This window comes from Semicossyphus pulcher, unplaced genomic scaffold (assembly GCF_022749685.1).
Source record: "Semicossyphus pulcher isolate SPU_LCO1_2020_fin unplaced genomic scaffold, fSemPul1.0.p SCAF_8, whole genome shotgun sequence".
NCBI lineage: Eukaryota > Metazoa > Chordata > Actinopteri > Labriformes > Labridae > Semicossyphus > Semicossyphus pulcher.
Genome location: NW_027211759.1, coordinates 19659485 through 19675555, shown reverse-complemented (window position 1 = coordinate 19675555; position 16071 = coordinate 19659485). Strand labels below are relative to the sequence as shown.

At 43.5% G+C, this 16071-nt stretch overlaps 1 protein-coding gene across 3 annotated transcripts; it reads left to right on the top strand.

Annotated features, from left to right (window-relative positions):
* The first annotated feature begins 1496 nt into the window (after positions 1–1496).
* LOC138613420 (ras association domain-containing protein 8) lies at positions 1497–15389 on the top strand. 3 transcript variants are annotated; one of them, XM_069687087.1, is made up of 6 exons: positions 1497–1806; positions 7017–7213; positions 8898–9691; positions 9870–10067; positions 10659–10803; positions 13460–15389. In XM_069687087.1, exons 2-6 carry the CDS (start codon positions 7111–7113, stop codon positions 13579–13581), a joined length of 1362 nt encoding a protein of 453 aa, XP_069543188.1. In that variant the 5' UTR covers positions 1497–1806; positions 7017–7110; the 3' UTR covers positions 13582–15389. The 3 variants fall into 3 exon arrangements, with proteins under 3 accessions (XP_069543188.1, XP_069543189.1, XP_069543187.1); XM_069687088.1 differs by having other exon boundaries at positions 7012–7213; positions 8898–9685; XM_069687086.1 differs by having other exon boundaries at positions 7012–7213.
* The last annotated feature ends 682 nt before the right edge of the window (positions 15390–16071 follow it).

Here is a 16071-nt window from a genome sequence, read left to right as displayed (position 1 = left end):
TATGGCCTTACGGAACACCAGAGCCATCATAAGTCAAACCTGTAATTTCCTGATAAACTGACTGCTATAGAAACCGTTTATATTGGCATATTTTTAGAGAATAAAGGTTATAATACATCATAATAAAAATATTAATAATAATAATAAATATTAGCAATAAAAGTAATTATTTTAAGTGGCGTTCCAGATACAAAATGAAACTACTTTTTTGAGCTTTAGTAGAGGCTTCATGTTCAGAGAACAAAACTGTAACCTGGCCTGGACTCTATAATGAAACTTGATGACTAAGAGTATTTAAACCTGCTGATTTCACCGCCTTGAGTCACTGAGATGAACACAGTTTCTGGGAAAAGACCACATGACAGATTCAGCCGACTTTTTGTTTATACAGGATAAAGTCTGATCTGTCACAAGAGGGCAGTAGGCCTCCATTTACACAGTGTCCCATTAGCACATAAGCTGATTCAGTCAAATGTACTGTATGTTTAAATTATCTTTTTCAAATACCTCACACATTAAATTTTTGTTGAAGGGGAACTGTTTAACTGTTTTAAATCAACACTTGTGTTTTATCTCATCCAGGAACTGCTGTGGATGCCTGACATTTCTCCTCCACAATGCACGTGTGTAGGTCATGTGTGTTGGACAAAAGAAAGTGATTTCCCCAGACAAGATTGATAAAGTACCTTTACTTTTTATTTGTGTATAATTTGAAGATACACAGTGAGAAAAATAGCAATGAGTAACAAATAGACATGTTGTATCGTACCTTTAAATGAATAGAATGAACGACTTTTTAATTCTGCAGAAAGTTTTAGGGACCATCCAGAATGCAGCATATTTGAACAAGTGGAAAATATCTACTTCTACCTATATCTCAGAGGTAGATTTTGTTCAGTTTAATTTACTACATTACAGCGTAGTAGGTCCTTTGTATATTTTTAATAACATGTTTTTGTATTGTATAATGAATTATCAATAAATAATATATCAATGAGGATGTATTGTTAGTTGAATAAATCAGTAGAAATCCAAAAATTAGCTCCACATTTACCAGCTACAGCATCAAAGTGATGGACAAAGCAATGCATCAGTAGTTATAGCCTAGTCCAAAAATATTATGTATTATTCTGACATAGGTCAAACTGAATTTTGATTACTTTCACTTTCCGTAGACGAAGTACATTGTAATGCTGATATTTATGTATTTTACAAAAGTGGTATTTGAGTATTTTTCACAGCTACACTTTTCTCAGTTGACCAAATACAGCCACTGTTGGTAATTTCTAATCTCAATAAAAGGTTTATTTTTTCGAAGTGATGTATCAAAGGAAAAATTTAATCAGTATCACTGTACAACAATTTACATCCTGGATGAGTAAAACTTGTCTGTAGGTAGCCTCCCCCCTCTCAGGGTTTTGCAGCTTTAAACAGTCCACAATGCCTTGCGGTGTCCCAGTTCCAATGCTGTGTATTTACCAGCAGGAGTAATGAAACGGGGAGAGGGGCTTTTTCCGCAGCCTATCGGAGAGACCGCAAAAGACTAGCGCACTGAGAGGACACTCAAACTTTCGGACAGAGGACCGAAACGTCAGTTATCTCTTATTTGAGTCGTCTTTGTCGCCTTTTGTTCTGTGTTTATACACAGCAGTCAAACGCTACTTTGTCGCAGTTCGTTGGAAGTGATTTACTGGGCAATGGTGAAGAAGGACACATTTTGCGGAATTGACGCCTTTACCTGTGTTTTCAGCCTAAACTTCACTTCGGACAGAAAAGCCTGAGTTGAATCCTATTTGCACCTCAGAGGTAAGAGCATTACACAGACCTAATAATAGCAGGATGTGCTGCGGATGAGCCCGCTCAGTTGTGAGGCTGAGATAACGGAAACATTTCAGTAGTAGAATAGTTCGGCTACTCTCTCAGCCCACTACAGCCCATTATCGCCATTTCTCCTGCTTCGTCCCACTCGACAGCAACAATATAAGACAGAGGTGCAGTTACAGGCTTAAATGTCCTTATGTAAAACGTCTGTCATTGTGTTTAGTGACGAAATATTACGCTGTTTCTGCTTTTATTTGTGTTGTTAACTGTTAGTTTAAGAAATAGGATCAATTAAAAGTATTTATAAGTGTTATGTGATGATTTTGACTTCAGTCTCTCGCAGTTTAATGATGGCAGGCCTAGATTTTTGTTGTTGTTAAACATTCACTTAAAAATGTTGCTTTGCTTTGTTTCACACTGTTGTCTCCCTTCAGGTTCAGCCTCTTTTATAATTAAATCAAGCTCACATGATCTCAACAAACATTACACATCAGTAACCATAAAAACATCTAGATATAAAAGCACTTACAGTTAAGTCTATCTAAAGCCCCAAAGCTGTCCTTTACTTACACACGCACACACCAGGTGAAGCAGAACCAACCTGTGGAGCGTTTCCCTCAGCCAACGTTTTGTATCTCTGTCTTATGCCATGATGTCTTAAAGGACTGAATAGTTTGGGAAGAGAAACATTTATTTCATTGGTCTTTGCTGCATTTGCTGTAGTCACAGCACAATGATGATTTGGCTGCAAAGAACCACCTACAGACTGGAAATATAAACTTTGCCAATTTTTATGTGTGGCTGCCATTTCAGCTGCTGCTGCAAAACCATTTCACTTCCATAAATGCTTACATGCGAGACTGTGATTCAGCACCAGATGATGTGTTACAAACCGCTGTAACATGTAAACCAAGACCAGAGGCCTCTGGTTGCCCTGCTGTGCTGCTGCCCCGCTGCAGGAGCCCGCTGCCTGCCCTGCTGGCTCCTCAAAGCTGGCCAGTGAGCAGAGAATATGGCAAGCGAACAAAGGCGGCATTATTGCTGGCTGAACGTGCCGTCCAGATGTTCGAGCTCCTGCCAGAACTGACCTCCCAAACAGGGGGGGGGGGAGTCTGCTCCAGCGCCTAATAGTTTAATATCAGCCAGAGAGAAGGAGGAAGGCTTGCTGCAGGGCAGGGGCCACTGGAGAGCTCTCAGGACCTGATGGTGCAGGCTATAGCGTGACGGGGGTAGCGTGACGCGACGGTGGGTTTAATCCTAAACAACACAATCTAAAGATTGGAGCTGCAGATTTAAGAGTGAAGATCTGAAGGAATGCTCGTCCCTGCTTTGTGTATGTTTTGGGATTCCTTTGATGCTTTAAGTGGTCGGGCTACGACATGTTTCCAACAGCTTTAGAAATGTTGAATCAAATGCATGTGCTGAGAGTTGTACCCACTGTCTTCTAGTGTTTGATTAAGTGGTGGCACAGTGTCACCTTTAATTGCTCATTAATTAACACTCATTTATACTGCTGGAATAAGGTCTCTCAGGCTAATGCAAATGAGGCGCTAAATTAATTGGAAGGATGCTGACGTAGAAAATCATGAGAAACCGTGTTATTTTATTCTGTTTTTCAGATCCATCATTTAACGGACTGCACATTTCAGTTCTTCTGAATGATGCAAACTGATCTCTTGTGATCCTGCACCTTTAACCGCACCTTCAGATGGGATGCAGTTTATTGAAGTGTCATTGCAAAGCAAGCTGCCTGTTGCAAGATCACAGAGCAGACGGACCCTCAGCTCTCTTGTCTCTTAGTCATGGCCCATTGCATTCTCACAGCGCAGGAATGCATACCCTGGATGTTATCAGATTCCACTCTACAGGATCAAGGCCTGTATCTGGCAACAGTCTTTGCCCTGCTTGGGAACGTTTACACTTGCACAGGGTTTTGTATGCAGGGCAAGCTGGCAAACTGATGATGAGGAACTTCCTTATCTGGTTCCCACTGAAAGACCCTTAACTGTTAACCACAGGGGTCCCGCATTTTCAGCGTACCTTTCATTAATCTTAAACTTTTTCCCAGTCTGATGTGTTTCAGGTTTAGGGATTACGCGGGGCTGTAGCAGCTGATGACAATCTCGAGGAATTGAAAGCGAGGAGATTTCTCCTGTTAGTTCCAACCAGTGCCTCCACAATAAACCAGCGTCTGCTCGCAGAGATCCATTTCACAACAGATCTGTTTCCAATTACAGCAGGGTATAAATTGTTGGTAATTACATGTTGCGCTACAGGGAGCGCAATTTGAATTAAAGTTTGGTTAGCAATCGGCAAAGAGGTTTAAGTAGTAGAACAGACTGCTGTCGCTTACAGAAGTCTCCCTTTGTCTTTAATTAAAAGCAGCTCGGGGGAGTTTTGCGTGTCAGAAGGCTTCCATTATATATTAGTTCCTTGTTTTAATTGGCCTGTATGATACAATATCCTTCCAAATTTCAATTCCCAAACTTCCTTGTTTCTTGAAATGGCTGCATTGTTTTCTTCCTCCTTGAACAATGGCGAGCACGTTTGCATGGAAACCAGGGTGTAATAGAGGTTTGTAGAGGTTGTACTTGTGGAACTTAAGTGTTTTCCAAGAGGATCCTTTTTCTCAGCTTGGTTCAGTCGCTGCCCCACAGGCTTCCTGATTCAAGCTCAGTCTTTGTTTGTTTTAATGTAATGAATGCCCATTTTGTTTCCTTGAACACCCCCTTTATTCTAACCTCTAACTGCACGACTCTCTGACCAGTCCGTGATGCTCGACAGACGGTAACTCAAACAAAGCAGTGCTATATTTATGCTCCTACAGTAGAAACTCCTACATTATCTCATCACGGTGTACATTACAGGAGTGTGTTGGAACACCCGCAGGAGCATATGGTAGGTTGTTTACTCCAGCAGCCAGTTGAAGCCGTTTTGCTGCCAGCTCGGTGTGCTCCTGTAGGCCTGGAGAAGAGTCACCAGCAGCCGGGCGGCCAGGCTGCTCGCACACCTCGCTGCTCTCGCAGGAATGCATCTTGAGTCAACACCACTCAACCGACACTGAAACAAATGCGCCGTGGAGTCATGCAGAGGTTGTGTGTTTTTCTGCAGTTGATCGTTCCTCAGCTGAGCTTAAGTCGAATTCACGATATTTAAGCCCTCCTCTCTGGCAGACGACGAGCCGCACAAATCAGGGAGTGGGCATCTCCCCAGGCCGAGGCTTTGACAGGCTGGAGGAATGGAGCCTGCAGAGCTCAGGATGGCACGCTGCCCCACACCGCTGTGCCTGAACCATCAGTTGGGTTTTCTGGGTTAATGTTAATGATTATGAATGTTACAAGCCTGGACCAGAGCAAGTGACATTTATAAATGCCCCGCTGAGTCTTCTTGAGCGTGTGGAAGGAAGAGATGAAATCTTGTTTGGATGATTTGTGTTTTTAAGTCTTAAATCAGAAGATATACACTTTATGACCACGCTTAATGCCAGTGCAGTCTGCAGTGAGTTTTTATAGGTAGTATTTTTAAGGCACTTTCCCCTTCCCCCTCCGGTGTATAAAACTTTCCCCCCTGGCTGATCCACTACGTCTGCTTTGCATCAAGACATACTCAGTCCCTTATACTGTTTCCACAACCCCCTGGAAAAGGGGTTTTACTAAATCGTGACAATGTTTTTGGTCCCTGCAGAAAAATCTTGCAGTGCGCGTTTGTGTAACTATTTTCTTGAACCTCTCCTTCCCTCAGCCTTTAATGCCATTTAAGGGCAGCGTGAATGAAGGACTAAAACACTTCCTAACTAGCCGAGCAGAGGGATACAGAGCCAGGCCACAGACAAAGGGTGACCCTCGAGTACATACAAATGCACAGGTTGTGTGTATTAGATTATGCAGTGCATTAGTGCGCTTCACAAACACTTGAATCTAAGTCTAAATCTGTGCCTGAGGCTTTCAGGAATGTTAGGATGTGTTGGTCTATTGGGAAAACTCGTCATTTGAAGATGTCACTCTTTGCTTTGGAGGCTTTCAACAAGATTTGTTGCCTCTTTTTAAAAAACAATTATTAATCAACCAACTGAAAATATGTTAAGAAATAATTAATAATGAAAATCATTAGTTTCAGCTCCATCTGTTTGTGTAACTCCACAAAAGCTCTCCCTAATGTCTTTCCCATATTTAGAGAAGCCACTGGTGGAGGGAAGAGCGGGCTGCTGGTGTGTGAGTGACTTTGTGAATGTGGACAGGGAATATTGGGGGTGGGGGAGGTGTAATTGGTGGGGGGTGGGCAGACAAAAGGACCTTTTGACTCAGTGGTGTAGTTGCAGTGAAGGTTAGATCCATGGAGAGAGTGATAGAGATCAGGGGGAGATGCCATTCATTCCCTGCCAGCTCTCTGTCCTTGAAGGACGATTTGAAGGATGCCTCTCCCTCCATGGGTGTTTCACAGACTGTGTCAGTAGTTATTGTTCACATTTATAACACGGCCTTTGAAAATCTGCTCATGTGATTAACCAGTTCACATTTGCATATCTCTTTTTGTGAATATTTAAATGTATTCCACAATCAGTGTGTCTCTTTCAGAGTGAATTTTGAAGACTTTGAAGCCCCTTTTTTAATATGTGGCTATGTTTGTGTTTACGTCCTACTACTGACTCCAGCAGGGACTGATGTGTCTGCTCTTAGATGTTACAGAACAAAGACAATAACTGTGAGATCAAAAACTGCTCCCTCATGCGCCCATTCTTCAACTTTCCCTTTTTCATTTTTAATAACGTTTTCATGCCTTCTCTTCCCGTCCTCTATGTGTCACCGAGTCAATCTTCCTGCTCTGTCTTCGCCGCTTCTGCGTAATTTCTCTGTACAAAAGCAGGAACTGGACTTGGGAATGTCTGCTGGCAGACCCTTCCTGCACCCCCAACAGACACGTACCTATTCATAGAGAGGAACAAAACAACAGCGTTACGGCCAGCTGGTCCTGACAGCCTGGCTGTACGAGTCCATCTCGACTGGACTAACCTTTAAATACAAGCTCCTGCTAACAAAGCCTGTCTGTACCTCTGCTTATTTCACCACTTGTATAAGTAGATCCTAGGAGAGGTAGAACTGCACTGTGTCTGTTATAATGCACTCACAGAGCCCTGTCCTTGAGCACATCCTGACTAACTGCTTCCTGTTTTCCCTCGTGTTTCCTCCTCAGCGAAGCAGCCGGAGGGGCTTCAGCTGCCCTGCACCACTGGAGCCTTCAATAATGTCGGGGCCAACACACCATAACCGGCCCCCTCGCTTCTGACCTAACATGGAGCTCAAGGTCTGGGTGGATGGAGTCCAGAGGGTCGTCTGTGGGGTCACTGAAGCAACCACCTGCCAGGAAGTGGTGATTGCTCTGGCTCAGGCCATAGGTAGATCATTGTTATAAACACACACGCGCATGCACACCTGTGATACACACAGGGGACATTAAATGACAGCATGCAAAGCCACTTGAGTCGTGTAGTTTCTTCCAGCCTGCTGAATGCTTCCTCATATCACGCACATGAGGAGTGATGGTGACATTCAGGCGGTACATTTGGTTAGAAAGGTTGCAGACGATCCAGGCAGTTGGCATTTTTTAAATTCAGATTGGAGCTCGTTTCAGCGAACCATAACCTTTGGAGTTTTGCCCCAAGAACTTGGGCAGAATCTGTTTAATGTTCGTTACATCTAGATCGGCCTTTATCATACTTCCATCTTAAAGTCCTTACACAAGAGGACAGGCTGCTGAACTCAAAATGTCTCTCTCCCATGTAAGACACAAAGAGCTCCGTTCTGTTGCGCTTTCACAGTTTTATTCACACTTACTACACTCAGAAAGTGGTGAGTACAAAACTGTTGAAGCCTTTTCATCAAGTGTATTTCAAAGCCTTCACTAACCCACAACTGTAGTCAAAAGTTATCCGCTTTGAAATGCCAAGTTGTATTTTGGTACCTGAAAAAGAGTCTAAACAAGTACTTGAGTCTCCTGCCTACACGCAGCTCCTGCTGGGATACGGTGGGTCGAAGTCAGAGGCTGCACTTAGATCTAAGCAACTCCCCCCCCCCCCCCTCTTTCCCATATGGCTCCTTCAGGAACGGGGGCACTCGAGCAGGCTGTATTGACATCACTTCCCACAAAGCGCAGAGTAGGAGGAGGGAAAGTCTGACTCATTGCTCGGTCTCCTGCCAAACTCACTTCTGAACCCCCTCCTCTGCCTTTTCTCTATTAAAAACATATACAGCACTTTAAGTAATCAGACATCAATATTGATTCAGTACTCTGGCACTGTGTAAGCGCCTCTGTCCACACACAACTACAAATGTTGAGTCTTGGTTTTCTTCAAAAAGCATTAATACATTTATTTCTTCTGGTTGAATAAAATAAAATGTGAAAGGGTAAATCCAATAAGAAGCACGTTACACTGCACATCTAAGCAGCTCTAAGCCTCTTTCAGCTGATTGTCCTGTTTTCCAGTCTGCACTTTAACAGTATGGTTTAGACTCACGACTCTCAAATCACTTGTGAAACCAAAGTCAGAAACCACATTCAATGAAGGTGGTGAAACTTGACAATTGTTAGTTTGATAATGACGGGGTCATGACATGTTAAATATGTCAGAACACAGTTTTATTCATATGTTTCTGTTGCAGTGTCAAAAGATGATATCAGGATATCATGCCTGACTTCCTTTTTTCCTCCCTTTTCAAAATTACTTAAAGGGACAGTTGGCCGATTTTCAACCTCAATCATGCTATTATGGGGAGCAGCGAAACGGTAGTATTTCACTCCAGCGTCCCTCGCTAGGCCATTCTTTTCAGAGGGAGGGGCGCAATGCACGCTGGGGGTTGTAGGAATGTAGAATGGGCGAAACCCCGAGCTGTTTGTACGACTTTCTCCACAGCTATGGCGCCAATTTCAAATAGTATTGCTTCTATCGATTACAGAGAACACCAGCTTTGACTGACAGGCTTTTCCCAGGGGAGAATTGCTCCTTTAAAGCATAACCTTCTACTATTATAAGAATCTGTGTCAGGCTGTAAGTGTGTTTCGTTTTGTTCTCATGTTTCCAGGTCGCACGGGGAGATACACTCTGGTAGAAAAATGGCGGGACACCGAGCGCCACCTTGCCCCTCATGAGAGCCCCGTAGCTTCTCTGAACACCTGGGGTCAGTACGCTGGTGACGTCCAGCTGATCCTGCTTCGCACAGGCCCCTCCCTGACTGAACGGCCCCCCTCAGAAGGACCCCCTCTTAGAGGGCCTGAACGAGGGCTACACCGGCAGAGCCTCCCTCCCCTCGCAAAGCTTCGTCATCCCAATGATCGCTCCCTCCGGCGCCGTGAACCGCGCCGCAAATCGCTCACGTTCACTGGTGCACCCAGAGGCCTGAGGGAGATACTGAGCGGAGGCCGGATCGTTGAGGCCGAGGCGAAACGAAGAATCCTCCTGAGTGGAAATCACCACCATGCAGGACCCGCCATGGGGACAGTGTCGCCTGGCCTGTGGGCCTGTCGCATGGAAGACCTGGTCAGACTGGTGGGTATACAGAGAGAGACCCTCAACGTGCTGGAGAAAAAGCTGGAGGCCTATGAGGCGGAGCTGCAGGTGTGGGCCGAAGGGCGAGGGGGGCGAGGTGGAGGGTGCATCGGGGACCCTGGTGGAGGAGGAGGGTTCATAGAGGAGATAGTCAGGCTGGAGAAGCATCTGAGGAAGAACGAGGTGGAGATGGAGGAGGAAGAGTTCTGGGCCACTGAGCTGCAGATCGAGATGGAGAGTGAGAGACAGCTGGAGGAGAGACTGCAGGAGCTGCGAGGACGCCTGCAGGGCTGTGAACTGGAGATTGAAGAAAAGCTGGCAATGGTACAGGTGTGCTTTTTAAAGATTTTTTTGGATATTGAATAAAGAAATATTTTAGTAGAAGGTTTTGGTAAAAGATAAAAAAATAAGCAGCTCAGAATCAAAGCACAAGAATTCATCACTTGTGTTTTTTTAATCATTACCAGGTTTTTAATCATGTCCTCTCCTTCTCTCTCTGTCCCATCAGCGTGTAGAGGCAGGGTTGGAGGAGGAGCGGCTGCAGAGGGAGCGGCAGGAGACCCAGTGGGTGAGTGAGGCTGAGGCTCGGGCTCAGGTCCTCAGGGTCAAAGCTGAACTGAAAGCCCAAGAGAGGCAAGCTGTGCAGCTGGAGAGCAGCTGCAGAGCTGTGGACAGGTCACTTGGACAAAGCAGCAAGAAACTGCAGGTGAGACGTGTGCATGCATTAAAAGCATATTTTTTTATTACCATGAGTTTTTTCTTTTTACAAAGTAGTGCTGCAGAGTGATGCAGTGATCGGGGAAACCATCCATCAGTTAGAATGCATTTAAGCATCTGTCCAACTGAGTCGTCCCTCAGCGTGGTGCTGAATCCCTGACAGTTTAAAGGAGAACTCCTCTGATGAGATTTTCCTTTTCATCAGTCTGTTTACAAGTCTTGGGGATTACAACTGCAAATGTGAAGAAAGCTGTATTAAGCTTTTTGTGGCTCAGAGGGAGCTGTGCGACGCCTTAAGTGATGTCACATGAGGCCTTGTCGGTTTAAGACTTCAAATTGGAAAATGAAGCGAATCTGGTGGTTTTGGAGTTACAGGAAGTGATCTTTACAGATCGCCGTAGTCTGCTCGTCATTCTTCAGGCTACATTAGCCACTACCAGAATAACACACCCATATCTGTGTGACTTAAGAACAAACAAACACAGTCTAATATCATCTGTAGCTGTAGATGCCAGTTTAAAGCTGCTTTAATACCTTCATGTTTGCTGAGGAATCTCTCTCTCGTGCTGTTTGACTGAAGGACATGCAGCACGAGCTGGAGCAGCTGACCAAGGAGCTCAGGCAGGTGAACCTGCAGCAGTTCATCAAGCAGACCGGCACCAAGGTCACCGTGCTGCCGGCTGAACCCACTGACGATGAGAGTACTCCGAACAGTCCTGGTATAGGTAATATCATTTTGTTATAAACCTGATATGAGTGTCTTTTTTCTCTTGAGGAATATGCGTTGGAGTTAAAGATATAACTCTAATGCTTCAAATTTAGAGTGCAGTCGTATATTTGTCCAGGTATCATTTGCTGTTGACATAAATGACAAATAGGAATTTGTTGGCACAGAAGACACAAAGACTCTGAGTGCTAAAGCTGAAGCTGTAAGTAAGGTAGTGCAAGAGCAAATCCATTCTGTTACTTTGAGGAAAACCTTAATTTTCTATCTCGTTCCTCGACAGCCTGCTGAGTGAAAATGACTCAGCTTAGTGCTCAAGAGTGCGTGCGTGTGTGTGTGTGTGTGTGTGTGTGTGTGTGTGTGTGTGTCTTTGTGAGAACCAGTTTTAGTTTTTGACCTTGGAAGTGAGGACATTTCTGGAAAGTGAGGAGATTTGGGCCTCTCACACAGACCCTCTCAGGGCTGTTCTTCAGGTTCAGACCTGGTTTAAGTTTCAGGTTCAGCTCAGAGTTTTTGGTGCTGTGCTGGGGAATGCAATATGTCGAAGAAGGTCCTCACAAGCACTGAAGTACAAACACTTGTGTGTGTTTTCAGATTGTGATAGAGGAAATGGGGAGCAGGGGGGGGTATTTGAGGGTACAGTATTAGCTATTACCGACTCCAGTAGCAATTATAGTCTCCATGCCAACAGCTGCCTGGATACCAGCAGGGCTGGCATCACTCATTCACTCGTCTTTCTCTATCTCTCCCTCACTCCCTCCATCACTCTGTCCCTCGATCTCATGCTCAGCAGTTTCTGTGATGGGCTCACTGGACCAGAGCTCTGTCCTCCTACAGGAGAGCTGACACATAAACAGAGCTCTGAATGATGGGGGAGCTGTCACAAAGCAATAAAAGCTGAACGCATGAATCGGCCACTGGTTATTCACACTTGCACAATAATATAGTACTTACAACGTAATTAGGGACATTAATAAAGATTGACTTACAGGAAGTCTGAGGTGAGCCTGGAGCAGGATCATGTTGTAAACTGAGACCAGCTTGTTAAATAAAGTTTGGAAGCAAAAAGCTGGAAACTGTTTATAAGAAGAAACCAAAATGTAAACACTTTAAGGATCTACCTGCATGCTCAGAACTTTGTACATAAATTAACTGTACAAGTATTAAAACTAGGGATGCACGATATTAGATTTTTTGCCGATATCCGATATGCTGATATTTTACAACTCATTTAGCCGTTTACCGATACCGATATTTTTTTCCCGCACACCTAATTGCAGAGATCATCAACTCTCTTCTGTATTGGAATTAGCGTACAGTATAATGGTGATACTCTTATCACATTTGTTACAACGGTCGGGGTGACGGGTCTTGAGATGGTTAATCAAGTTTGTAGTGTTGAAAGACTTTGCCTTGGCTCCTCCTCGCATCACTGAAGCTGAGCAGTCACTGCAAATAGCAGTTTTGCTATCTATTTCGGACACTTTGAAAAACTTCCACACCACGGACATTTAGGCTTCTAACTCTCTCATGCTGCAGGTAGACACACATGATATCATCACGTCTTCTTGGCGCCGAGGTCGGGCATTTAATGAAGTATGCAGCAGCATTATTTTATCGGCTAATTATATCGGCGGATATCGGCGTGTTGGCCGATATCCGATACTTCATTTTTAAACCGATATCGGCCGATACCGATAACGTGCCGATAATATCGTGCATCCCTAATTAAAACTTCTTCATGCACGAGTAACTGGTAAAACAGAATCTAATTGTTGTGTGTAACTGCTTCTTATAGCGTTTCATGTTTCACTTGAATATGAGAAAACAAAGTCTGTTGAATATATTGCATGCTTGTGTTAAATATGGAGAAAAAGTAGTAGCAGTAACTGTGATTGAACATTTAACATAACCTTGATTTGAAAAACCTGTAAACACAATGTTAACTTTAATATCTCACCTCTCCATAAAGCCCAGATCAGTGTCTGACTGCATGACCTCCACTTCATCACTGCATCTCTCACAGCAGCGGGTCTAATTTTTGAACTTGATGGATTTAAATTGTGAAAACTAATGAACTGAGTGTTCATGTCCTTCTAGTAACCTTCCGGTTCATGTGTGAAAAAAATCTGCAAGCGCTTTTGTGCCAGGACAGAAATTCACTGCGTCTGCAGAGTCGGATCAAAGCTCTGTACTGCCCCCTTGTGGCAGGATAGCAGAAGTGTTATATAGCGTAAACAAGGCTCAGTAGTGTTTTTTAGGGAATTTATTGGGGCTACAAAAAATATGGAAAAATGTACTAATCTGACTTTATCTTCAGCGGCCTGCCTTGCAAATTCACTTCTTTATATGTATTGTTGCTTGGGGTAGACAGTAGCTCAGTCTGTAGGGACTTTGCTTGGGAACCGGAGGGTGGCTGGTTAAAGTCCCGGCACAGACTAAGTGTGGAATTTGGGCTGGTAGCTGGAGAGGTGCTAGTTCCTTTCCCGGGCCTTGAACAAGGCACCAAATCCCCCAACTGCGCGGGGTGCATGTCCGTGTGCAGTCCCCTCACACTTGTAAAAATCAGAGTGAAAAAATTGAATTTCCTTTCGGGGATTAACAAAGTGTCTCCTTCTTCTTCTAATTTTCTTCCTTTAACGTGTTTCCTTTCTCAGATTTAGTCCCCCTGACTGGCTCCCTGAAGCGCCCTGTGTCGTCCACCCCGATGTCCGGGCACCTCCGGGTGCTCCACAGCCCCCACAGTTCAGGCCTGAACCCAGAGGGGATCTATGTGTAAACAGGTCTGCTGTAAGTGGATATCTTTGTACTGGATACCTCAGTAGCACACTCCTATGCACTGTTGTCTGGACTACATGAAGGCAGCCTTGAGTCTAAAAGACTCAAATAATGAAGGATTGATGATGAATGGAGGCCGAGGAGCACTTGATGGGAATGAAAGCTGGTCGGAAGCATGAAGAAGAAACACCCTGAACATGTGCGGACTTTCTTACGGCTCTTGTGGACTTTCTTTATAAACATATCCACTTAATGTACTTTTACTCTCACTTTAGTACCTGCTGAATGATTTGTATTGTTTCTCACTAGCATCATGATTCAACTGATTGCCTTTTAACAGCATTATTGAGACTCTTAGTATGTGAATCTATGAACTATATCTCATGTGTAATTTCTGCAATGAAAACATTGTACCCAGCGTAACGTCTGGTTCTTATAGAGGTGATGAAGGATCGACTTGTGTCTGTAGTAAAACTAGAATCTGTCATTTTGCATATCAGAATAATTCCTGTAGCTTGGACTGTGTTCACGTTAAAACTATGCACAAATGGTTAATAGTTTTGTTACTGAAGAATGTTACTGTCTGTACCAAAATGATGGCTTACTGTAAATATGTTTCTTACTTTTCAGCTTTATTTAGTGAATTATTCTATTTTATTACAAGGCTGTGCGTTCACAGCTTTAAAAATGGAGTGCCCTCATTCCTGCAGTTATATCTGCTTTATGAAACAGTGTTAATTATCCTCTTGAGCTGTCTTTTTGTTGTTAAGATGACTACACAGTATATTTTTGCCAAATGTATTCTGCTTGTTTCTCTGTAAGGATCGGTGGCCAAAGATTAGCAGGTCTTGTTGCATGATTGTGTCATTTATATAGCCATATCTGGATGTGCAGGGCACCCGCAGTACAGTACATCAATTAGTTCATGGTAAAAATGGTGGCATGTAATAATCCAATGGGAAACTACAGCTGCATCGTATGAGTGTGTGTGAGTCGGTGACTGAGGAGACGCATGTGTGTGTGTGTGCAGAGTAGCCAAGGTAAAGAGCCCCTCTTAGGTTGTAGTTCAGCTGCTAATGACATCAAAGTGCCTTATATTCATTCCACAGTTGGTGTACTCAAATAATGTACAGTGAAGCTTTAGTAGAGACATCAAAGCAATGGTTGTAGATCAAATGTCATAGATGTATTAGCGCCACAGAGCGGCGCCGAGAGAATAGCACAGCAACAAAGAGGAAGCTATAATGATGTTTCATCAAGCTGTATTTTGTACAAATGTCAATGGGAAGAACATTATTGATAGTGCTTTCCACTTTGCTACTGTATTATTGTAGCCATATTAAGGTGTGCTGTAACATGCATTCACATGTCATCTGATTTATTTCATCATGCAACACATACTGTATACTGAAAGCACCTGCAAACTGTCACCCAGGGATACAAAGTAGATAATACCGAAGGGAAGTCCACCCTTTAACATTCAGTAACATCATCAGCACAGTGCGTCCCTGCTGTTCAGCTGAGGAGACCCTGTTTTTAAATGTTTAAACTATGATATTCTCTGTATTTGGGTGTACTGTCCCTTTAAGAAACCACTTGTGTGCATTATCCACCCCTGGATGAGGCGTAGCTGTCAGCTGTCACTGTTTACAACCGTATATGTTCTAGAGAACTGTAAGATGTCGACTGTACATAACCTGTTTCTATTGTTTCCTGCCTTAATATACTGCAAGGTGTTGACTGATGTATGGCTGTAACTGGCTGCTGATATGACTTGGATTGCATGATTCAATAAACCATCTGACTCAATGAGATGTGTCACTGCTGATGCCTGTGTTAACACTAACTTTCTGCCTGTGTGTGAATGAGGAGGGATTTGTTCTGTGTTGCTCGACTGTTGTTCAAGCTTCTCACCAGTAGATGGAGACATTTACTCAGTAATGGTAAACATGGGAATATTGTGAGGGGAGGAGAATCAAGGGGGACTACTTTTTCACACAGAATAAAATGATAAGAAATGTGTTATAGATGCGTGTTCTTGTAATTAATGGAAAATGTTACTTGGCTTTATATGAAGTTTAAAAGAGCATGGTATCTAGTAAATTACAGGCGGATGCATTTGCTTAGAAGTTTTCAGGTTGCAGATACTGACAAAACTTTTTTGTAAACTGAGCTGAGAATAAAAAGTGAAGCGGGTCTGTGGTCCTTCTCACTGTGATTTTATGCTGCCCCTTAAGGCAGCTTTTATGTTCTTCTCAAACATCTTAACAGGCATAATTTGGCTTTAATGTGACTTTATTGTTTCCAGCATCACTGGAAAGCATAAGAAGTCGGACACTGATGAAATTATTCATAAAGATTACACTAATATTGCAGTAAACCAGTGCGTGGCTACAACAAAGGCTGGATTTGATCCTGCTTAAAGCTTTTGACAAGTTGGGAGGCGGCCCCTTGTTTTTCTTCAGCCTGTACAGACTGAGGGTAATCTCAC